General features: G+C 39.4%; 2 protein-coding genes across 10 annotated transcripts; both read left to right on the top strand.

Moving 5' to 3' along the window:
• The first annotated feature begins 5,003 nt into the window (after positions 1-5,003).
• LOC115750142 (peroxisome biogenesis protein 6) lies at positions 5,004-14,543 on the top strand. 8 transcript variants are annotated; one of them, XR_007197273.1, is made up of 18 exons: positions 5,006-5,374; positions 6,089-6,718; positions 6,819-7,062; positions 7,198-7,339; positions 7,525-7,708; positions 8,422-8,604; positions 9,008-9,295; positions 9,466-9,537; positions 10,511-10,597; positions 10,730-10,852; positions 10,973-11,083; positions 11,170-11,208; positions 11,329-11,450; positions 11,554-11,698; positions 11,816-11,896; positions 13,185-13,319; positions 13,799-13,923; positions 14,092-14,543. XR_007197273.1 is itself a non-coding variant. In XM_048273372.1 (18 exons), exons 3-17 carry the CDS (start codon positions 6,395-6,397, stop codon positions 13,272-13,274), a joined length of 2,235 nt encoding a protein of 744 aa, XP_048129329.1. In that variant the 5' UTR covers positions 5,335-5,374; positions 6,089-6,178; positions 6,331-6,394; the 3' UTR covers positions 13,275-13,319; positions 14,092-14,543. The 8 variants fall into 8 exon arrangements, 6 of the variants coding, with proteins under 6 accessions (XP_030543179.1, XP_030543177.1, XP_030543180.1 ...); XM_048273372.1 differs by lacking the exon at positions 13,799-13,923 and having other exon boundaries at positions 5,335-5,374; positions 6,089-6,178; positions 6,331-6,718; XM_030687319.2 differs by lacking the exon at positions 13,799-13,923.
• Positions 14,544-15,206: 663 nt separating this feature from the next.
• On the top strand, positions 15,207-24,218 carry LOC115750141 (homeobox protein LUMINIDEPENDENS). Of its 2 annotated transcripts, XM_030687316.2 has the most exons (14): positions 15,207-15,261; positions 15,348-15,653; positions 16,609-16,636; positions 16,908-17,038; positions 17,313-17,665; positions 17,746-17,839; positions 17,917-18,010; positions 18,539-18,668; positions 18,744-18,795; positions 18,907-18,947; positions 19,023-19,111; positions 19,869-20,294; positions 21,973-22,538; positions 23,100-24,218. In XM_030687316.2, exons 2-14 carry the CDS (start codon positions 15,480-15,482, stop codon positions 23,832-23,834), a joined length of 2,913 nt encoding a protein of 970 aa, XP_030543176.1. In that variant the 5' UTR covers positions 15,207-15,261; positions 15,348-15,479; the 3' UTR covers positions 23,835-24,218. The 2 variants fall into 2 exon arrangements, with proteins under 2 accessions (XP_030543176.1, XP_030543175.1); XM_030687315.2 differs by lacking the exon at positions 15,207-15,261 and having other exon boundaries at positions 15,287-15,653.
• The last annotated feature ends 833 nt before the right edge of the window (positions 24,219-25,051 follow it).

Below are 25,051 nucleotides of genomic sequence, written 5' to 3'. Positions count from 1 at the left end.
TATTCACCATGGCCTCTAAACTTTTTGTAAATGTTCCAACTAGTCGTTGAACTATCAAGATTATCGTTTTATTGATTTAAGTTTAGGTGCACCTAGTTTGAACATGCATTAGAAGTTCAATGACCACATTAAACAAATTAAAAATTTAGGAATGATATTGTAGATTGAGTTAAAGTTCAGAAGCCTCGTTGAATAAATTAAAAGTTCATGAATCACATTACACATCGAGGCAAAGTTCAAGGACTATTTGTATCATTTTTTAGTAAAATTATGAGGTCCATAAGTACAAGCTCACTCAAAACTTTGATGCAGTGCATTCAACGCTGTTAATCTCTTTTATGATATGTTCTCAATCACTATTGCTCATGTCGTCGCTCCACGTTTCACTCATTTATTTTAATTAGGTTTTTTTAAACTCATTTAGGGCTTTGTTAAAGTGTTTAGCGAATAAATAGGGTTCTTTATATTTTAAATTCGTACGGAAGGAACCCAGAGGGCGTTTTGGGCCCAGTGTCTCAGGCTCATACCAAAAAAGACAGGCCCAAGATCCCGGCTATATCGGCCCGAAAAAATTAGCCCGGGCTTTCAAGCTCCTAGGCGATTTCACTCATCCTTACTCGATAAAGAGCATGTTCTATTTGAGACCATAAAAAAAAAAAAAAAAAAAAAAAAAAAAAAAAAAAAAAAAGGCATGTCCTAAATCTTGTAATAATATTTTCAAACTAGGAGTCAGACGAATTTTGGCTTTCATGGAACCTAATCCATCACCTCGTCAACACAAGATCCATGAGCATTGAGTAGTGTCCTCAATCCTAACTAAAGAGTGCCCTTGCTCATTCCAATTGCATAACTCGAATATTCATTATACGATCCATCGACCTGAGACAAAAAGAAAATTTTGTCTATTTTATTTAGTTATTCACTTTATTCGAGTAGTTTTTTCTCGGTGAAATTGCCTGGCTATGATTTGGAATGGACCAAAAAATTGGTTCAAGCATCGTGTTGCTAGGCGGAGCAGTGAAATGCTGCACTCTTGTTAGAAAAATTCATCCGAAGGCAAGTATCGAAGATGCGTGTTAAATATTTAAATGTCAAATCACGCGCTCCTCTGACGGTTTGAAAGCATGAGAAAAGTTTCCCCTATTTTACCTTCCGAATTAAATATTTTCAGGAAATCTCGTAATGTCCGCGTCTATTACTAAGGAAAAATTTCAAAAAAATGCTTGAAGTCCTCTTATTTTCTCAAATAAAAGTTCTAAGTGAATTTATTTCAAATAAGATCATGAAGTAACATAATATGTTTCAAATAAGTGCCTGAAGTGGCCATAGTATTTCAAAAAAAGGCCTAACCTAAAGGGCATTTTCATCATTTCTTATTTTGATTTTATTTATTTATTTTTCCTTTGTCTTTCCCTTTTTCTATTTTTTAAAAATGAAAATAAAAAAAAAATAGCCACACCGGTGGGAGGGCTACCCCTCTCACCCGTGGTAGCCGGCCCACCGTTAGTGGGGGGTCGGTAGGGGCGGCAAAGGCCGACGGGGTCGCCGGCGCCTCCACGAGGGCCGGTGACCCAACCAACTAGAGGCGAGGGCCATCGGCCTAACCCTCTCTCGTGCCCTCACCTCCGGTTCGCGGGGTAACCGGCGCTCGACCTTCCACCCCACCCCCCCACTCCCCCGGGCCGCTCGGCGGTGGGCGATGGCCAACGGCGAGAGGTATATATATATTTTAAATTTTTTTGTTAAATTTTAAAGAAATAGAAAAAATAAAAATTTAATAAAAAAGAAAAAATCAAATATAGAAAAAAGATCGAAACGCCCATGAAATCAAACTCTTTTTTGAAATTTCACGGCCACTTCAAATCCTTATTTGAAACAACGTTCACTTCAAACTCTTATTTGAAAAAATCATGGTACTTCAAGTCTTTATTTGAAACAAGGTTCACTTAGGGCCTTTACTAGAGAAATTAAGAGGACTTGGGGTTAGAGGTGGCCACGGTTCAGAACCGGTCGATTTCATTTCGTGGCCACCCCTGAATTGGAACCAGCCCCTTAAGGGGCGGTCCCGGTTCCGGTTTCGATTTTTATATTTATTTTTTAAATAATAAATTATGAAATAAATTGATAATAAATTATTAAATATAAATTATCATCAAATTGTACATTGTAATCAAATTTGGGGAGGAAAGGGAGGGGGAAGGGGTTTAAACTTAATGAATTATCATTAAGCGCCAATATATCTTCTTGGGAATAGAAGAATCAAAATCCACGTAGTTCTTTTACCTTTGATAACCCCAACTTACATCATCGCCAATCGTCGCTACCCGTTCCGATAGTTATGGTGGTGGTATTTCCATTATCATCATCAAAGAATTCGGCTTTTGTGTTGCGATCCATTTCTTGTTGTCGAAATTGAGCCTTTGTCCAATCATTGAGACAAGCTTGGGCCTCCACCGAATCCGGATGTAATCTTGAACGTCGGTCGTCCAAAATTAATCCTCTAGCACTAAATGTTTGTTCAACCGCAACCGTTGAATAATGAATTGCTAAAATCTATCTTACGATGAGAGCGAGGGTTGAGAATTGAGTTGCATACCTCTTCTACCACTCTATAATTGGAAAATCCGTGCCTTTCGGATTCACCAAACTAAAAAAAAAAAAGGTTAAATATGTCTCTATTTCAAAAATATTACCTATTACTCCCTTTTATCTTTTGTGCCTACTTATCAGCATTTTTGACCCTTTACTAATTCTACTACTCTCCTCGTTTTGTACGTCACTAAGTTAAGAAAATCCACCATCACATAAATCATATGTACTACAAAATTCACTATACAATTATATTATTGCGTTTTTAACCGTTGTTTGTATAATTCTAACATTTATTGTTTCATTCGAATGTAAACATTCATAATAGCTATTCAGATAATCACCTAAACCATCTAATTTCATACATAGATCGAAAACAAAAGTAACCAAATAAATAAGAGAAATTTCGGTATAATAAAGCAGCCATTTTCCTCGTATTGCTATAATTGTTGGAGCTAATTGATAATCTTTTTCATATTATTTAAAAACACCAGCAATATTAACACACTATATTAAAAATAAATGCGTAGTATGATAATAAGCACTAGATAAACTATAAGTTGCATCGTTAAAAACTTTTAAAAAATCTAAATTTTTTTTGCAAATATTCCAATCTTGTGGGAATAAATTAATTTCGGAAACATTTTTCGAAATAAACGCACATAATAAATTATTATAAGCAAAAGATTGATTAAGCAACTCATAGGTAAAATTCCAACAAGTGGGAACATCTTTTGAAATTTTTTTTGGTGTTCTTCTATTTGTTTTACAAAATCTACCCAATTCTTTCATAATTTGGGGATGTTTCCATAAAATTTGAATTACTTTCTTTATTGGGCTGATAAAAGTATCAATAATTTTGTAAACCATCTTGTTTACATAAATTTAAAACATGACAATCACATCTAATGTGAAAAAATTATCCACCAAAAGCAGGTTTACAAATCTTTTCTAAATTAGGAATGGAAGCGGTATTTGCTCGGCATTATCAAAACCAACTAAAAAAAATTTATTAATCAAATTATATTCTTCTAAAACATGCATAATTACTCCATAAAATTATTGGCTGTATGCCTATAATTAAAAACTCAAAATACAATAACTTTTTTTTGAACGTTCCAATTGTCACATATTCAATGACATGTGATACCCATATAAGAATGAGTTTACAAAAGATTACTCCAAATATCGTTACTTATATGCACACGTCCATTGAAATTAGTAAAAAAAAATTTCAAATCTTTTTTTCCTTTTTTATAAAGCCCAAAAAATTCTCGTTTAAGAGTATTTCTTGGAACGGGTTTTGCTTGCGGAGTATATGCGGTGTTTATAAAAAAATTTAAATAAAAAATTTCACCAATATTAAACGGTAAACTAACCAATATTAAACGGTAAACTATCAATGGCAGCATATTGAGCTAATGTTTCTTTATAAACTTTTTCATTGTAACGAAATAAAGGAGGAGTGTTAGGATTGACGTACCCGAAAATTTGTTGTTGACTGGTGTTGATCCCAACTTGCGTTGCATGTTTTGACCTCATATGCCGTTTAAATGTTCCATAGCTGTCTCCACCTATAAAACTGTATGTTGTCCCACAATATTTACATTTTACCCGATACTTACTTTCGCCTAAATGTTCCTTTGTGAAGTGTTTTCATATGTTGAATGTACCCTCCCGTTTCGGCTTCTGTGTTATTGACATTTCTTCGACACCGGTAGGAGAATGAAGATTTTCTTGCGTTGGGACGTGCTCGACGTCGGGAATAACGTTGATATTATCATTCTCGTCTTCCTAACATGAAAATTCACGAAGATCATATTTATGATGATGAGAATAATCGGATTTCCCATCCGCATCGTGCTCTTTTTCCTATCACTGCATCTACTTCCACTTGCCATTTTTTTTTAGAGAATCAAGCAGAAAGCGGACTCGGAAAATTGAGAGAATGGAGTGGATTAAGAGAATTGTGAGAAATTGTGAGAAAAAAATGAAAGGGAGATGAGTATTTATAGAGATTATTTAGGATAATTTTAATAAATAAATAAAAAAGCATCCGTCCGTTGCATTGCAACGGTCAAATTGGGCCCGCGAGGGCAAGAGCCCAATGGCTAATTGGCGATATGGAACCGTAACCGGCTCGTGAGGGCTGAGCTGGTTTCATTTGACCCCACGAGGGCAAGAGCCCAATGGCTAATTGGCGATACGGAACCGTAACCGGCCCGTGAGGGCTGAGCCGGTTCTGGTTTGAAATCGGCGGGCCCAGTCAACGGGCTTGTTCCGATTGGTCAACCGGCCGATTTGAGGCCTATATCGGCTCGTGGCCACTCTTACTTGGGGTCATTAAATGAAATTTTCCCTGTTATTAATATATATTATTCCACCTCCAGGGGTCAGCGCCCGAACGGCTTCAGACTAACTAAAATCACTTGCCTTAAAATCGCTGCCTCGTCAGTCGTCATCATCCTGGAGTCGCGGGTAAGAATCACTTCGCTTCTTCTCGCTCTGCTGTTCAGCTTCGCACCTCCATGCTCGAGAAATGGTGGAGAGGAGGAGGCCTCTGGTCCTTTCTTCGACCAAATCTCTCGTCGATTCCGTGCTCAGCTCGTCCCGGCTCGAGGGGGGCGAGCTCCCGTCGGAGTTGAAGCTGCCCGCCGGAATTCTCCGGTTCGCGCGGGAGAGAGTCGAGGAGTCGGACTCGAGGTTGGCGAAACTGGATGACGCGGCTTTGGTCGGGCTCTCGACGTCCGCTCTGAAGCGACTGTCCATAACTTCTGGCTCGCTGGTAAGGTTTCGGGAATCCTATTTTTTGGCCCCCCTCCCCCCCTCCCTTTTTCACTCGAGAAGAAGGACGAGTTCGAAGCATTGAGAATCGTTGTTTGAAGGCATGCGGAGAAGATAATGTGATGATTTTTGGAATTTGCTTTCTTTGGCGTTGTTTCAAGCAACTAATGTGATTGAGTTGGGCGGGAGATGTAAAGGTTTCTTGAGCTGTCGATGATTAGCTTCTTTCTTCGATTCCTTAAACACATGAATTAGGAAGCGTATTGTTATAGATATGTCGAACTGGCAAAGCAGCAGGAAAACGAGCGTTTGTGATTGAGATGTATTTCAAATACTGAAGCTACTTTAAGCTGTCGCTCGTTGCAGTGGAAATTTGGCGATTGCTAGATGAACTCACAATATTAGATGTATCCAATTTGCTTAAAAGAAAAAGGGGATGGCTGCGGAATTGTAAAGCCATGTTTAGTGGTTGCTTGTGATTTTCTTTCAGCACTAAGGACTTGTAAAGTAGACAATGCGTGAAAACAGACTTAAGTCAACTGGAGCATCTTGCATTTGTCCCCATCCATTCACCTTTTTTCCTCAAGAAAAGTGATGTGCTTTCTGCCAGCAAAAAAATATTGTTTCACGTTTTTACGAACTTCTTCATCTAAAAGCATGTGAAATTGTTGTGAGCCCATTCACTGACTTAGTTATACTTCATTTTGTGGACTAGGTGCATATAAGGAATCTCGACACGAACTCTGTGAGAATGGCTCAAGTTGTTGTTCTCGATCCTCCATCCACACTTGAGCACTCATATCAAGTTAAGCTTCCCTTTTCCCAGTGCGAAAAGGAATTATTGATCTTCCCGTCGTGTAGTGTCCCTCCAACTAAGCCAGCTTTGCCAGACCGTGAAGTGGCCTATTTGTCTCCTTTATTAGCATTTAACCTCAGTTTGCACCTATCATGCTTCAGAACTCTGGTTCACCATGGAGAGGACAGTTTAACATCATTCTTCAGAGCTAAGGTTGATAATGGAATGTCGGAACAGGGTGGTGAAGTTCCGGCAATTGACTTGGAGCTGAAACCTCTGGGACAATTACCAAAGTATGCGTCACACTTGCGGGTTTCTTTTGTGAAGCTACCAGAATGTGGCACCATCGAATCTCTTAAAGGAAGTTCATCAGTTGAAGCTGAGGATCGCCAGGAAATGATTGATCTCGCATTACAGAACTACTTTGAAATAGATAGACATCTAGCGATAGGTGACGTTTTCAGTATTAAGATTAAATGGAGTTGCAACTCATTTATTTGCATTCGCTGCAGTCAAAACTTGCCAAATGATGATGTCATCTACTTCAAGGTAAATGTTCTCATTATTCCCACGATTTGAATGTGATATGTGAGAGAGATCTTCAAGTTTATTGCGAAGGCTGGCTCCACTGACAGTTTGTGGTCTTCAGGTGGTGGCTATGGAACCATCAGACAACCCTGTTCTTCGAGTCAACCGCACTAAAACTGCTCTTGTTCTCGGGGGAAATGTCCCATCTGGCGTTCCTCCAGATTTACTTTGTGACCACCCGAAATCATTTGCACCCTTGCAAGGAGATACTGTGAAGATTTTGGCCTCCGTGCTCACACCCTCTCTCTGTTCATCAATGCTTGCTGTTAAGTTTAGAGTGGCTGTCTTGTTGTCTGGTTTGACAGGTGAATGCAACCCAAAAATGACATATTTGGCAGCTGAATTTTTAATTTAGATGTCCTTAACACTGCATTGTTTGTTGACATATTATCTCTCTTTGAGTTTCTTGTGGCTTAGGTTTTTAGTTACTGATGTTGCAGGATGTGGGAAGAGAACGGTAGTTAGGTTTGTTGCTCGTCGATTGGGTCTGCATGTAGTGGAGTTCAGCTGTAACAGTCTAATGTCTTCATCTGAGAGAAAAACATCCATTGCCCTAGCTGAAGCGTTCAATACTGCACAAAGGTAAAGAACTAATTTCTTTAGTTGTTTTTTTTTTGTCATGTTGGTTCATAAGATGAATCATTCAATAACAATGAGTAAAAGGCATGCTCTTCCTTCAACATTTTATTTTTCCTGCGCTCTATTCAGATTTTATGGGGAAAAAGGATCTTCTTTCCTCTCTGAGTCACTCTTGCTGCCTTTTGTAGATATTCACCGTCAATACTTCTCCTCCGCCATTTTGATGCTTTTCGGAATTTGGGATCTAACGAGGGTTTACCAAATGATCAAAATGGCATCTCTTCCGAACTTGCATCAGTCATAAGGGAGTTCACTATCCAAGATAATGAAGATGATGATGTTTATGCCCCAGAAAACTTGAATGGTGATTTGGTATGAATAGAAAGTATCAAGCTCTTTCCTAGAAGAATAAAACTCATTTTCTTTTACTTTGTTAATGTATCATATCCTTTTAACGACCTTAGTCAAGGAACAATAAGTTTTCTTCTTTTATAAAATTCTTCCCTTCATTAAGGATCTTGATGCACTACAATTCAGAGAAGCAAAGAGGAAGGGGCAGTAGAATTGGGAATAAATTAACAAACCTTCTGCTGAATATATTTTTATCAGATAAAATGACTTAACGAAAACTGTTCGAGAACATGATGAATATACAAGAATAGGAAAAGGAGACTAACAAGACAAACACTAATCAACAACTTTTGCTTAACATAAATAGTAAAATCATGAAAAATGCTCATGGAGGAAGGAAGTTTAGTCGCTAAAATACTCTCCCGTAGTTCTTCCAATGGTTTTCTAAGTATGCTTCAGTATATTCTGAATTCTTATATTCACAAGTACATGTAAGCTCCAATAGATGGTGAAAATGTGTTAATTGTTTGCAATGATAATTAAATATGGATCTTGGGCTCAAATGATTCTGTGGTTCTAACCCTGAAACTTAAAAGTCCTTGTCAAGAGGAAGGTTTTCAATGTTTGACGAATTTAAATTTTGATTATGGATGTTCTTTTGGTATATCTCTGATGTTTATGCTATGAATTGCTCTGAATTTCGTAATAACTGGTGTATCTACATTTTGATGAAGCAGCCTGTGAATACTTATGCGCATAAGGTGTTCTTAGTTGCAACTGCTGATAGCACTGAAGGCCTACCTCCTACCGTTAGACGTTGCTTCAGTCATGAGATAACTATGGGTCCCTTAACTGAGGAACAAAGGGTTGAGATGCTTAGCCAGTCACTGAAGAGCATTTCTGATCTGCTGCCTAATGTACGTACATATATCCTAACATCTGAGGCGATATGCTCTCTCTGTCTGTCTCTCTCTCTTTGAGTTGATTTGCACCTATCATGCCTTTAAAGTCGGGAAATAAGGCATTGTTTATGGTGATGGTTGGTATTGTTAAGGTCACTTGGCACATTTTCTTATAAATATTATTCATTGGATTAGCTTTCCGATGATGCTCTGAAAGGGTTTTTGGGTGCTGCAATACTAACTGGCCCCTTTTTATCTTGAATCTCTATTTTCTAATTAAATAAATTTTTCATAGCAAACAGGGATTTTGAGAATTTAGAATGATGGGCCTACTTCCTAAATTCCTTTTGCTTTACAAAAGGATGGCTCATTCCATATGATTGTTGACTCTGACTGTTCAGATAATTGCTTCTTGCAGAGTAATCCAGAAGATTTTGTAAGAGATATAGTCGGACAGACGTCTGGCTTTATTCCTAGGGACCTGAATGCTTTAATCGCCGATACTGGTGCAAACATAATATCAGGGAGCATTTTGCATAAAAGTGAAGTTGATTCCAGGGATATGCATAATAAATATGCAGAAGACAAAACTGTGCTGGCAAAAGATGTAAACGAGGCTGTAGATCAGGTTCTCAGGCAAGATGATTTGGCCCAAGCCTTGGAACGTTCAAAGAAGAGGAATGCAGTGGCTTTGGGCACTCCTAAAGTAAGTTTTCATTCGTTTATTTTTGTTTTCTTGGTGGGCGGTTTTGGGGGGGGGGGGGAGGAGGAGGAGAGGAGGTCAGACACTCCGAAAGTAAGTTGACTGAGCAACTATTCCATCAATCATATCTTCTATTACTTGGAGATGCACTCTAACTCTAGCTTTTGTCGCAGGTTCCTGATGTGAAGTGGGAAGATGTCGGAGGTCTTGAGGATGTAAAAAAATCAATCTTGGATACAGTTCAGGTGGAATCTTTTTTCGGTTATCTGTCATCGATACTAGTTGAAAATCTGGCCTATCTCTGTTCCTTTTAAAGGGCAAATGCCTATCCTTCCATATTATGGACTTCCATGGCTACACTTCTGAATAGCATGCACAGACATATTTAGCAGGTTTATAGATCGGTGTGGTTTATACATTGGTGGGGTTTACTCATAGCAGGTTTTGTTTGACCAATAGTTAAAATCGAGCTAAACTGAGATGAAAGAAGCAATGAAGAATGCATAAACAATGAAAATTTAGTTCTGGAAGTAGGCCTTCTGCAAGATGCGCTGCAAATACGAAATTGTTCTAGCCACTGAAGTTCTTGGCTGATGATGCAGAACACCACCCTCAAGATCAATATATACTTTGGTCTACTCTGATAAAAAAAAGTCATCTTTGCCATATTTTCTCATCTTGTCCTCAGCATCTACTTTCATATTTATCCTGTTGTTCTGCGTAATATGCCAGCTCTTCGACTATTTTTTTTTAGCTAAACAAGTATAGCTGGTTTAAATATGACATTATGTTTATATCCAGGAACGTAGCACCTTTTGCGGTTTGTATACGAATTCGACTGAAGTGTCTAAGGAACTAGTTTTGTGTTGAAGGTGTATATTCAGAGGCTTTGTTTACAATGATGGCAATGAGAAAGTCCAGGGATGGGGTTGTAGACTTTCTAAGCAACATATTGTGGTTTATATATGTGCCAATGAGAAAGTCATCACCCTGACAACTGGTTTCTTATATTGTTTTAATGCTAGTCATTTGCATCATTTTTCCTTTTTGGCTAGATTTTGCATATTCCTCGTACTCTTTTTATTCTCATTCTTGGATGGAAGTTTCAATTAGCACAGAAGTTTGAAAGGAGATCTATATGAAACAAATAATGAAAAGTAAAGCCAGTGCAGATCCAATCAAAAGGTTTTTACTCACTGAGGTATTGTCAAAATGCAGTTGCCTTTACTCCACAAGGATCTGTTTTCTTCGGGATTGCGCAAGCGATCTGGTGTTCTTCTATATGGTCCTCCTGGAACCGGAAAAGTGAGTTCTGAAGTCATATTTCAGTTTGCAGTCCCTGTCCAAGAAATCTGCTTTCATTTTGCTTGTATAGGTTTTTGTTAATAGATGGACATGGTATGCATGGTTATATGTTGATTTCTTTCCAAATTCCAGACCTTGTTAGCAAAGGCTGTGGCAACAGAGTGTTCCCTGAATTTCCTTAGTGTAAAAGGACCTGAGCTTATTAATATGTACATTGGAGAATCGGAGAAAAATGTCCGAGATATTTTCCAGAAGGTGAAATGCTTGCTATTTTCAATATTCCTTTAAGATTTTTCTTAGATGTTCAACTGAGGTTATTCTTGATAATTTTTCTTACTCAAAAGTTAATATCAAGATGCTCCACATGTTCTGCAGGCAAGATCTGCTCGTCCTTGTGTTATCTTCTTTGATGAACTTGATTCTCTGGCTCCAGCTCGTGGTGCTTCTGGAGATTCTGGTGGCGTAATGGATAGAGTTGTTTCTCAGGTAAAGAGAGAAACCCCGTTCATGTTAGCTTATAATTGTGTTCCACTCTGAGCTATTGAATTAACAAGTGTATCTTCTTATTGTAGATGCTTGCGGAAATTGACGGATTAAATGATGCCACACAGGTTGTTTACCGTGCAGATGCTTATACTTTGTCCTCCAATTATCTTTCCCAATTTAACTTTCTCAAGGTTTCTGCTAGCTCAGCAGAGTACATTTACCCTCGCATTCTTTTGGCGTGTTAGGATTTGTTTGTAATTGGGGCTAGCAACAGACCAGATCTTATTGATCCAGCACTTCTAAGGCCAGGTCGATTTGACAAATTACTCTATGTTGGGGTCAACACTGACGTGTCTAACCGTGAACGGTGAACTTTTATCTTTGCTTTTGCCATTTGTGCAAGTCACTTTCTGTTTGCACTCGTTGTATAGATCCTGGAGATTTTATAGTTTCTGTATGACCTTTTCCAGGGTCCTGAAAGCACTCACAAGGAAGTTTAAATTGCATGAAGATGTATCTCTATACTCCGTAGCCAAGAAATGCCCTCCAAATTTTACTGGTGCAGACATGTATGCCCTGTGTGCAGATGCTTGGTTTCATGCTGCAAAGAGCAAGGTGTGTTGTGTCTTGCTTAACACAAGTTGTAGAGCTAACCCAGTTACTTTTAATTTTTTTTTTACATTGGGTTCTTGGTGCATGTAGTTTATGCTTCTTATAATGGTTTGTGTGCAGGTTTTGAGTTCAGGCGTAGATTCTTCTTCCAAGGACCTTGCAGCCGACTCTGTTGTGGTTGAATATGAAGATTTTGTAGAGGTAATAGCTCTTTGACCCTTCGATAATCGAATTAGAGGAACCCATGAGGATTCTATCTGATGACTTTTTTGTTTGTGGGGGATTGTCTACAATAAAAAATTTCCACTTCTGTACAAGCTTAATTCAGGGGCTTGCAATAAAAAACATAAGATGTAGCCATCCATAAAAAATATGGTGCTCGATGCCCCTAAATTTGAGTTGAAGAATAGACAAAAGTGGGGATTTAATGAAATAGAAACTTTTTCTAAATAACTCTTTACAACCAATAATAGGAATTCTCTTTCAAAGTAAACGATTTATTTGACTGCCCAGAAGATTATAATGGCTACAGGACTGAGCAGCTGAACTTAAGCCGGTATCCAGGAAAAAAAAAAAACTTAAGCTGGTGAGATTAAGGAGGAAACATAAGCTGTTATGGTTTTCTATGATTTCAATGTGTGATGGCCGCTAATGATAAATCTTGATACCTTGGCAACGGAGTAGGTAGCGGGTTTCTTTTCAGCTGCAAAAGGAGAAGAGGGTTTTCTCAGACAAAAGAGAAAGGGAGGAGCTAGGGTTATGAATTCTAGGGTAGTGCGACAACCTCTGAATGTGACATCAGTCAGAGAAATTTGGTGGCTCCATCCAGTAGACTCTGAGATGGGGTGTCCAAGTATAGGGTTATCCCTGCAATTCTGTCCAAGACATGAGGAGTGTTGGAGTAGTCCAGTTCTTGACATCTTGGCCAACTGTACTCCAGGAGTAGTTGTCTTGTTTATACCATTTGATTATATTTGATGTGGCAAAGTCATGCATAGTTTCATTAGGTAACAAATCTATCTATCAATTGATCCTATATAAATTAAAGAATTCTGAGCATGAATGAGTTTAGGTTGGAAGGCAATAATTATGATGGTATGACATTTCCTTGTAAAAGTAAGACCGAAGTTCAATAAATTGAAAATTCTTTTTTTTAACTTTTTTTGGGATCATTTCAAGAGAGAATAATTTGCCACTTCCACATTAAGGGTGATGCAACCCAAGAAACTAGTTTAAGTCTTTCCACAGAAAAAATTCCTGTGTATCAACATGATCTTGAGTATTTGGTAGTGTACTATTATCACTTTCACCATTCACTAGTCATTGATATGCATGGCTGGTGGTGCCTCTTCCTGAACAGAAGTTTCAAGTCATAACTATTCCTGCGTCTTATGTGGTGTTCAAATTCATTATCATTCATGAGAGCAGCAAATGACAAGAGTATGCTTTCCTGAAGTGTACATGGCTGAATTCGGTTCTACCTTGGCAGGTCTTGGGAGAACTCTCCCCTTCCCTCTCCATGGCCGAGCTTAAGAAGTACGAGTTGCTGAGGGATCAGCTTGAAGGTTCTTCAAAATAAAAAGGAAAACCATGGCGTACAGTGGATTGTTGGTCCATATTATGGGTAAGTGCTAAACTCATTTAAGGATCTTAACTATCTTGTTTTCTTTGTTCCCTTTCTACAATTGGGCTTCTAGCTTTTGGGGTCTAGTTACTCTCCTTAATTGTTTAAGTTTCCTCTCAATTTATGGACCACTGTTCTGCAGTGCTTCATTTCTTTGATCGTGAAAATTCTCCCTTATGTTGCTTTAAGGATCTGTCCGGTGGTTTGAGTTTGTGTTAAACCTGGTAGTGGGTGGTGTTTCTGGCCCTATTCACCTGCTTTTCAAAAATTTGCTTGAGGCAGTTTAAATTGCATTTACCTTCTAAGTACGCTTTTATTTGGTAGTAAGAATGATAATTTCACGTTTCAAGCATATTGAGTGTCCTCTACGTGAGTGAACCTCTAAACTACTCGTGTTGTGTTGCTGGACTTTTGACTGCTGACATCTTGGTGGTGGGATTGTGGAATGGACTAGCGAACCTCCAACCTTTGGGTTGCAGGTGTTGTAGAACAATTATGGCTCAAAGCGAGCATTTCGTACCTGGTGCGCTATCCTTACGGTTACACCCAGAGAGAGTCGCTTCCAATAAAAAACCGAGTGTCCTTTGTCTGTTACTATAATTCTGTGAGTTCTAAGTTTCCTTTTCTTGTTAGCAATGCTTTCATGAGATGTTCATTTGATGAAAATTTGCAGTATCCCACCTGAATCAAGTTACTGGAGAGTCTTGTCCTTTCACCAAGCGTTAACACGAGGGATTGTTTGGTTGTCTTTATAATTTGCAATCTTCTGTAGGTAAATTAGATTTTGAAGGCACGTTTCTACGGCCAGATTGGAGGACGACCATTGATCCAGTCGCTCCAGGATCAGCTTGTATATCCGGGAACGATTGCTCTAGATTCGACATCACAGGCGGAGGGGGGGCATCATTTGGTTTAAGCGGTTCAACGTTCTGGCACGATCCGATCTGATTCTCAATCGCTAAGCCCGCTCCTTCCTCTTCTGCTAGGTTGGAGCCTGTTGCAGACAAAGGATTCATGGATATACAGTGGAACCGGAGTGAGGCAACCAACGGTTGGCCGCTTTGTTCCGGTTCTCAGAGTACTGGTGGGGCATTTCTTAGTCTCAGAAAATGGAGTCGATTTAGTAGCAGCACATAGTCACCAAGGCAACAGTCGATGGTTATCGCCTCTTATACGAAGTTACCAATTCTCATTCACTGAATGAAAATTACTAACTTTTCCAGCTAATTACCATATCTTATTTGTTTGTCTTACCGGCATTTTGGATTGATTAACTTTAAAAATGATTCTCATCTTATTTCTCAAACTGAATTACTACTTAATTTTAACTACGAAGTCGTACTTGACGCTAATTTGATTGCTTGAAAACTACTAGCCTTTCAAGTAAATTGCTAATTTTTGTGTAACTTATCGAAATCCTAAATTTCTCGCGTGATAAGTCAATTCGAAATTAGTTTGTTATACTAACAGGCTAAATTTATCGGCTTATCTAAGTCAGCAAATTGAGTATTGTGCGTGCATTTGCTTCTGAGATGGTACCGTGAATTTTATTGGCTAAATTTATTTAGCGACGTTGTTTTTGCTTTGCGATGCAATCTTCGTTTATATATGGCGAGGGTAATTTCAAATGGTAAAAGAGTGAGATAAATGGCGCTGTCGAGTTAAAGAGATTGGTAGAAAATAGATACAGTTATAGATAAAAACAGTAAAAGTAAAACATTCTGAACTATATATATATATTTTTTTTAAATAGTAATTTTGTCTAAATTTTAGAACGTAAAATTCGAGATATTTTCTGAGATAAATAGAAGCTCAACGTGTGCCACGGTCAGGTGGGGTCGTACATTAGTCATTGTAAAATACAATATTTTTCTTTTACCATAGCGTCGCCCGGCGTTTAACGTTTTCCTGGGGACGATGACGTTTACATACGCAAGCGTTGGTAAGGCTTTACCTACGGCCGTGATCCCTCTCTCTTTGTCTCCCCCCCCAAAACCAAACCCTAACTCGTCCTTCCCCGAACTACGGTAAATTGCTCATGCTCGTGACTCGTGCTCGTGCTCGTGCTCAGCCTTCTGATTCCTCGGGTCGAATCGCTAATGCCCGAATCGCGTCGATCGACCGCACCGACCTTCGAGCCTTCCGCATCAGGCGCTTCGTATGGAGGTCTTGAGGGAGGACATGTCGGAACAGGAGATTGGGAGCTCGCCGGAGTCGTTCCAGAAGTTCCTGGGCTCCCAGAGAGAGCTCTTCCACAGCCAAATCGACCGGCTTCAGAGCATCGTCGTCACCCAATGCAAGCTCACTGGGGTGAACCCTCTCGCCCAGGAAATGGTGCGTTTTGGTAACGACCTAGAGTCTTGTTAATTTTTCTTGCCATGCGAAGAGGAACGGCTAATATCGACAGTTTTCTGAGCATGCAAAGAGTGGAGAAGCGATTTTAGGTGCCGTGATTTTGTTTGGTGTGACAATTTTCGGGCAAGGGTCCGGGATTCTTTGCTAGGACTTGATTTTGCTCAGAATTTCGGAATAAGGATTTCATTGAGGTCTCTGGACGTGATGCTTGATTTTGAGGTCATTTCTCGAAGAGGCTCTATCTGTTCAATGTGCCTGAAGATAGTCCATGAGTCATGCAGGAAGCTACCTTTTTGCATGTGCAGTTTATCTTTTGATTACGAAGCTTCCTCCACCATATTAGAATGAATATCAGTTTCGGATTGGTGTTCCTCTCACTTAATACAGTTTAACTGTCTATCGGAGTTTGGTGCATTGCCTATGAGATATAGAAGAACCGATGGGTTCAATATCTGATCATTGCTGGCTATGCCTCCAAAAATTTTTTGTTTTTGTTTCAATTTACCAGTGAGGTCCTGAGGTTCTAGTTAATTGTGATTGCATCATGTGTTTGAAAAGATAATTGAATGGCGTTATAGTTTGTGGTTTTAAAAATTGTTCCCTTTTTGTAATGGATTTCTGTCAGTCAATTTTTGGAAGTTGCAAATGTACTGATTCTTTATATTTCACATAGTTAGCAGGTTCATGCATCTCTTTTTATGCTAAGTTTCGTCAGTTTAATGCATCTCTTCCAGAAACATATAAGATAAGTGTCTTTTTTCAGTTAAAGAATGGGAAAGACCTTATTCTTGTAGTTTTGGTTTAGTTGAGCTGCAATTCAGAAGATTAAAACTCCTACATTTCTCCGTGCTTTAGATGGCTCTAAGTTGATTTATGTTGGTTTTTCTTCCACCAAATTAAATCCTGCTAACAGATTTCTACTTATGATTTTCAGGCGGCTGGAGCATTGTCAATAAAAATTGGTAAGTCTCTATAGAATAACTGGCCCCCAATTGGTTTTAGTGAAATCTCAAGGCTGATGGAGTTTATTAGATGAATTGAGAAGATAGTTGTGCTATTGTTGTTATTGTGAGAGTTTTGTTGCAACATTTTTGCATAAAATCCTTTTAAGAGTTCTTCAATTTTCCTTTTACTAAGGGTTGTCTAAGCTCCAAAACAAAAAGATTTTCCTTGCTTTTACTTTTCATCTTTTGCTGTTGGTCTGATTCTTGACTGTTGATTACTAAATTTCAGGAAAAAGACCTAGAGATTTATTAAATCCTAAGGCTGTGAAGTATATGCAATCAGTTTTTTCTATTAAAGATGCAATTAGCAAGAAGGAATCCCGGGAAATCAGTGCTCTTTTTGGAGTCACAGTCACTCAGGTTGTTTCTCCGTTCTGTTCTTTTGGCTCTTCAATTGTTTTTTTCTTTTAAATTGATTGAAATCTCACTGTATGCCTGAAGTTTGGACCTTTAATTAGTTCCTTATTTCTGTGCATTAACAAAGATTATGTATTCTTCTCGTGCTTGTTGAAATGAAACTTCTGACTTGTATTGACAATCTATTGAGATGGATAAGTAAAATAGTCTGCCCTTGTCTGTAAATACCGATATTAGGATATATCCCCTTACATCTTTGCATTTTATGTATGTGAAGGTTCGCGATTTTTTTAATAGTCAACGGTCACGAGTGAGAAAGTTCGTACGACTCTCAAAGGAGAAAGCCATTAGATTGAAAGCTCCAAAAGATTCTAATGCTGTTCTCCCAGTAAATTCTGAATCAGCAACGGCAACACCTGTTGATGCGCTTCCATTAAACTCCATTGCACCTGATGTTGGAGATCCCTCACCTTGCCCTGTACAAAATGATCTCTTGCCCGGCATAGACGAGGCTGATAAAGAGTTTCTTCAAAATATCTTCACACTTATGGGGAAAGAAGAAACATTCTCTGGGCAGGTCAAGTTAATGGAGTGGATTCTGCGGATAGAGAATTCTTCAGTACTTTCTTGGTAGATTTTTAGCTGATTCTTTTGTTCTCTGTATTTCTAGAAATTTTCCCAATTGTTTTAATTTCTTTTCATGCTTCTAGGTTTATGACCAAAGGTGGTGTAATGATCTTGGCAACATGGTTGAGCCAAGCAGCCACTGAAGAACAAACCAGTGTGCTTTCTATCATCCTTGAGGTGGAAACTGATCAAGTCATAAATCAAATTGCACCAAGCATTGCGAGTTGCTAAATATTATTTTGTACAACTTGCAGGTTCTCTCTCATTTGCCTCTACATAAAGCTCTTCCTAATCAATTGTCTGCCGTTCTCCAAACTGTTAACAGACTGCGGTTTTATAGGACATCAGGTGTGCATTTACTTACGAAAGTGTGTCATAATGTTCACTTTGTGCATTCTCTATTGTTGTCTCTCTTATGTTTGTTCCTCTTTATCTTGCTTGTCCCTAGGATGGTTTACTGTTGTGTGATTGGTTGTCTACTCAAAGAAATTGCCATTGTTCTATACATTGCATGCGATTAATTCCAGCAGAGATGCTCTCTTTTCTCAGGGGTTGAACGAGCGCAAACCCTTTTTTTTTGGTTTGGGGGGTGGGGGATATTTTTTTTTTTTTTGGGGGGGTGGGGGACCGCTGTTCAACTGTTTAAAGAGAAACCAGCTATGAATTAATAACCAGACCAAAATCATTTGTAAATTTTTTGTGAGCTTGATTGTCTAGTCCTCTCTCTCTCTCGTAGCTTTTTTGGGTATGAGTTGAGGGTTTCTTTGCTTGGTGAGATAGTGAGAAGTACTTGTTAAGAGAAATTTTTATGCATGCGTGTATTGTACGTGTCTCCTAATGTTAAAGTTGGAACTCATTATCTGATTTGGAGATCAGATGTATCAAACAGGGCAAAGGCTTTGCTATCAAAATGGAGCAAAATGTTTGCACGAACCCAGGTTATTAAGAAGCCCAATGGCGTGAGATCTTTTACTGCTATGCAGAAAGAAATGATGGTGAAGCAGAGGCAAGTTCATGGTCACATCCACTTTTGTAATTATGGAGATAGAAACTCATTACTTATAAACCTTGTTTTTCGCAGTTTTGGTGAAATCATGGGTGATGAAGCATGGCATTCAGATAACAGTTTATCTGTAAGTACCTCTTTAAAATATGATTAAGTCCTGACCAAAAAAAAAAAAAAAAAGATTAAGTCTGCTATAAGTTTGTATATTGAGGGTAGTAACCATTAGGTGTGTCAACAGGAAGAGATTCTTGCTTCGTGCGAAAATTTGGAGGTTACCAGGTATGTGCGACTTATGATCAGTTTTGATAGTCTTTGGTGTCTTGAAGGTGTTTTGAGCAACATTTCTTGCATCAGGAGGTTGGAATCTTCACAAGCACTAAAACTCTTGCCTGCTCCAGCGGATGATTCAAGCAGGAAACACGCCCTCAGTGCAACTTCAGCCCGTATCCTTCTGGAAATTTTTTTGGACTTTCTAAGTTCTATTTACTTTGACGTAGAACCTTTTTTTTTTTTTTTTTTTGCATTTTACTTGTCGAAGTGGATGATAGAAGTTCATTAGTTGGCGATGACGTAGCAGTGGTATGCTTTCCTGATGGAGGAAGATAAATATCTCTAATACATGTTCCCGTATTCCCTAGGCTATTGCTCAGACAAGGAATGGATGCTCAGTCTCCATTTCCATTATTATCTATTTGGTTTTTTCTCCTAAGGCCAAAATATCCCACTGCTCAGATTAGGGAACTGGTAACATATATCCCTTTTGGATTTTGGAGTTATTTATTGTTAATATTGGCGTTTGCAAACTGAAAAAACGAAAGTCCTTACTAAACTTGTAGTAAGCAGTTTCTTTTGATGGGGCAGAAGTAACACAATGCCATCGGATTGGCTAAGACTGATGGGACTATAATTGTGTTGGATGAATATTGAACATAGATTTTTTTAATGATTGAGTGGCTTTTCTAGGGGTTCTTCAACCGTATTCTTGTACTTAAAATATAATTTTGTAAAACTATTGTCATATTCTGGCCTGACTATGATTTTCATGTGTCCAATTTAATTTTTATCAATTTGATAGTTTGGCCGCGGAAAAATGTATAAGAAGATTATCTTAAGATGTCTCAGAGTTGAATTTGCCGCTACCATTGTTTGCTTGAATTAATGTACCATATGCGATGTAGTTGCTGCCTTAGCCCATATCAGAAAATAGAGAACGCAGGAAAGTGCAGATGGTGGAACAGCCTGGCCAGAAAATGGCTGGCAGAAGCCCACAAGCTTCCAGACTGGCTTCTGTTAGCCGCAGTCGTCCAATGTCTGTTGATGATATTCAGAAGGCAAAAATGCGTGCACTGCACATGCAGAACAAATATGGAAAGAGCGGGTCCTCTTGTAATGAGAGTAATGAAATAAAAACTGAAAGTTCTGTTAAAATATTGACGACTAAGACAGTCAATTTGCCTCCAGCAGCTACAGTTCATGTTCAGTCTGATGGTGAACAACAAAAGAATGTGATGCCCTCTGAAGCTCCTCATAAGCTTGATGTGTCGTTTCCAATGACCAAATTGGATTCAAGGGAGACTGTATTGGAGGAGTGTAAGAGGGTTCGGATCCCCTGGAAGAGACCGGCAGGTAAACTTGTTGTTTGTGAACTTTTTATGGTTTTTATGATTTGCTGCAATAGTATGTTGAGGAGCATAAATCTTGCCTGGGAATAAAGAGACGTTTGTATAAGCTGCAAAATGTTGATTAACCAAGAGGATATTGCAGGTCTTGTTTGGGTTTTCCTTACAAACAGAGATTTGCTAGCTAGCCTGCAACTGATGTTATCTTTTCATTTTTTTCATTTATTTGAACCGTTAGAGACAGAACAGGAGTAACCTATGTGATATGATTTGTCTCTTTTACAAGACATGAGAAGTGGTCAGTAACTTGTATTTCGTCATTTAGTGGAGTTCAACGGAGAAAGAGGGTTGTGAAATTGTCTTTTTGATGTTTGGAACTAACCACTTGGATGGCATTTCTGGAATCCTCCTTTTTCAATAAAGTTTGGTGGATCTAGGTAATGTTGTGCACCATGCTTTGAGATCTCTGCTTGTTTAGTACTCCTTATAGTACCCTCTCTGAGTTAAACTGTATCCCATGCAAGTGGACAGGTGCTAACGATAACCAAGAGCTAAAAAGTTTCATGTAGGGTGACTGTGTGAAGTGATAAATCCGGGGCATCCTAATAGTTTTTCGTTCAGATCCGCTTGACACAATTGGAGAACGTAGTCTTGTCTAACATATGCACCCGAAATTAGTCATGTAACTCAGTTTGGCTCCTTCACTTCCACCCATTCGCTGGACCATTTTGACTCAAAACTAGAATATTGAATTTGATTCACATTAGTAGATAGAATGGGATCTGTTGCCTGTTGACTATGTGTCATTGATCCTGTATCGCTTCAAGAATGGCGTGTGGCAGTGAAATTTATGCTGTTGCGTAAATTTGGTAATTGAAGCTGAAATCTCTGGTTGGCATTCTTGTGCGTGAGCAAAATGGGATGAAACAATTATGATCTTTTCAATGATTTAACTCTTTGCTCCGGAATGTGATATTAAAATCTCCTTTTTCCCCCCACTATGCAACGACTTTCTGGGAGGTGCCTGATTGCAATTAAGCCGAAAGAGTGTTGCCTCATGAGCCGGTGGTGCTTCAACATCTGACTTGCAAATATAAATAGAGATACCACTTTCGGATCACGAAAATGTACAATTCCACTTAGTTGAACTTTACAGTGGTATGTCCAACAGAAGACGTACAAATTTATCACCATAAAAAGGAACCAAATGCAGAGGATGCGTACTCTGAGCAAGCACGTTGATGTGACATTTGATTGATTTGAGATTTATGAGAAGTAATGGTCAATTGCTCTCCTAATGCATTCACGCGTGATAGAGTAGTTGATGATGTGGAAATATTTCTCTGTTCGTCAGGTGACAGGATCATGATATAATGAGTACCCTATCAACATAACTAGTCACTTTCCTTTTATTGTCCTTAAGTTTCTTCGGGAAGATACAGAATTGCATAATTCTTGATTTTGTTCTCGCTCATTGTCCTGGGAGATAAGTGCAGTTAGATTGATTCTGTGGGGTTTTTCAACTTCGACAGAGTTCAGGAAAGCAGCATAGTCTGTGGCTTTTTCAAAACCTGTCATTGTGAAAATAAGGATACAAAACATTTTGGGCCACTAGTTAGAAGCATTGTTATCTTTCACCTACAGGGCTGTATCACTTATAACGCGTTCGCTGGTTCATTATGCAGAAGTAAAACTGAACGATCAGTGGAGGGTGGGCGGAGGTGAGGATAGCAAAGAAGTTGAATTCCAGAAAAACAGGAATCGCCGTGAGAAAGAGACTTTCTACAGGACAGTCCAAGAGATACCTCCCAATCCCAAAGAGCCCTGGGACCGCGAGATGGACTATGATGACTCGCTAACCCCAGTGATTTCTATTGAACAGTTACCCGATGCTGATGTCGTCCCAGAAACACAGGTACCTTCTAATGACAACGCAAGAGCAGGACTGTCTTCGACATCACAAAACAGTAACCCTGCTGCAGCAGAGCCCGATCTTGAATTGCTGGCTGTGCTGCTCAAGAACCCGGAGATCGTTTTTGCACTGACCTCGGGGGGAGCCGGGAACTTATCGAGCACAGATACAGTGAGACTTCTCGATATGATTAAAGCCGGAGGTGGAGCAGCAAATTTAGTGGCTGGGAATTTGAATGGACTCGGTGTTGGTGCTGGCGCTGTTGCGGGTGGCAGAAGAGAAGGGAGGGTTGAAGTATCCCTCCCATCCCCGACGCCTTCCAGCAATCCTCCTGTAACGGTGCGTGACCTAGGTTTTTACTGCACAATGACACTAGGACTCTCGCCAACGGTCGATTTCTGCCGCACTCGTTCCCCCATTGGGCCAGTGGGAGTGATGCTATTGAAAACCACTCATGCGACTAAAAAGAATCAACGAAATGAATTCATCTTCTTTCTTCTCTGGGGCTCAAGTTTTGAATTGTGAAAATGACTTCCTCAGTCAGAAAACCGGGGTGGCACCATGGGATTTAGCATTTTTTCACGTTGGCTTGAGACCGCCTATGGTGATGACTGAAGAAGAAATTACTTTCTGTCTCTGACCCAAAAAAAGAAAAAAATGTTGGGTCCCACCTCCCATGTACAATCAAAGGAGATAGGTCAGGACAAAGTTCTTAACGAGAAAATTCGCCACCTCAGATTGTTGTAGTGGAGTGGCATGGCATCGACGTTAAGCGAATCATCTTTCTCGTTTATGACAGATTTCATAATTTTTTCTCTGTACGACCAAATACCGGACAAAAAATTACCAAAAATAGCAGAGTGACGCCCTTCTTTTTCCCTGTTTTGATGATTTTTGCAGGGTGCTTGGGCAGCAGATGCTGTGAAGAATCCTTTTTCTAGGCACGCTTCAGCTTCGGCAGCGAGTACATCAGGAATTTTCCAAGGACATGTCTCCGCCACCATGCCACCGCCCCTACAGGCCTCCAATTTTCTTGCTACACTTCAACAAGAAGCAAGAAATGTCCAAAACTCGCAGTCTCAATCAAGTCAAGTTCACACACATTCGATGATGGCCCCATCTCTGCAACATAGAGTTCCCATCGAGTCTGCAGCTGTTCAATCACAAGCCCAGGAAGTGTTTGCTCCCACGAATGGAGTACTGAATCCGAGCTTGACGGGAAAGAGGCCAATGCATTCACTTCCATATTCAGCAGTCGCATCGCCGCAGCTGCAGCGGGTGCATTTGTCTCCTTACCCTGGTGGTCCCGGTCCATCCATGGACATGAATTCTTCATGGGGAGGTGGACGAGAGACAACTCATCAGTATAGTCACCCTCATTCTTATTCTCAAACTAACCAATCTAATTTTAGTGCCCGGGCTTCGATCTATGCCCGGGAGGATTTCGAATCTTGGAGCCAGGAAAATAGCCCGACGAGGTATCCACCTGGAAGGAACGTCCCGGAGACGAGGGCAGCTCCTGATCGGTCTTATGGGCCGGAGAGTTCGAGGCACGGGAGCTCCTCCGGGGTCTGGGACCATAACAGGGACTATAATAGGCATGGAGGCAGGTGGCAGCGAGACCGGAGACATTGAGCTTTGTGGACGTTCATGATGTTACGAACGTGGGAAGGGCTCATTGCCTGGTTGACTGACGAATGTTCACTTGCAAGCATGGACGTTTAGGGAAGATTCGATAAGAGAGATTCCAGAACAAGCATAAGAAAACCGAAACCTGGTCCTGAATCAAGATGTTCACAAATTGAATTCTGATGCATTTGGTGTGTGAGGGACAAAGATCTGAATGAGACCAAGAAACTCGAAAGGGTTGAGGTTGGGTTGAAGCTGAGGTGGATGTGGAGGTTTGAGGTTGAAAAATCTGGTGGGCCTTTGTAAAGATTGAATTTTTATTGAAACAGCCACAAGCTGCGAGTCAACTGACCATTAATCGGATATTTTATTAATTTTTGAGCCCCAAAGGGAAAGGACGTGTCATTGCATATTCTGGGACCCAGCTAATTATATAAAGAAATCTCCGAGACATTGGAAATCCTTGATGACTTTCTGCTGGTGGCATTAGACTAAAAAGGCTTGGGCCTCGAACTTTCATGTTTTGGATCACGATGATGGCATACCGCATACCTGCTCCCCGAATCGAATGAATTAACTTGGGAAGTAAATTGAGAGAATCTATTTATAAACTCTACACCAGAATCGGATAATGGTTTCTACTACGTACGATCTTAATAGAGAGTTTGCTGCTTTTACGATGAAAAGATTCATGTCCGAAAGAATTTCCTGAAAAAAAAAAAAAATCTTTGAAAAATGTGGTTGTGCAGTTGTTTGACCCAAAGTATGTAGTAAATAGGGACAAGTACTTAAATGACCCGTGAATTTTAGCTCAATATGCAATGTGGTTTCTGAACTTTTAATTTGTTCAATGTAGTTCTTGGACTTTTGGTGAATGTTAATTTAATCCCTCGAATATATGAAAAAATGTTCAATGTCGTCCTTCAATTAATTCAAACTCAAGGACACATTGAACATTTTCATATAGTTCGTGAAAAAAATTAAATCTAGACCAAAAGTTCAAGGATCACATTAAATAAATTAAAAGTTCAGGGATTACATAGCACTTTGGGATAAAGATAATGGGCCATATTAAACAAATTAAAAGTTCATCGACCACATCGCACATTGGGGCAAAATTCAAGAATCATTTGTGTCCTTTTTTTTTTTTTTTTTTATAGTAAATAGGCATGGATTCAAAACTAAATGAATGGTAAACATCATAGCTTATGTTTCACTGATAA

This window comes from Rhodamnia argentea, chromosome 1, assembly GCF_020921035.1.
Source record: "Rhodamnia argentea isolate NSW1041297 chromosome 1, ASM2092103v1, whole genome shotgun sequence".
NCBI classification, from domain to species: Eukaryota; Viridiplantae; Streptophyta; class Magnoliopsida; order Myrtales; family Myrtaceae; genus Rhodamnia; species Rhodamnia argentea.
This window is presented reverse-complemented; position numbering and strand designations above follow the sequence as displayed.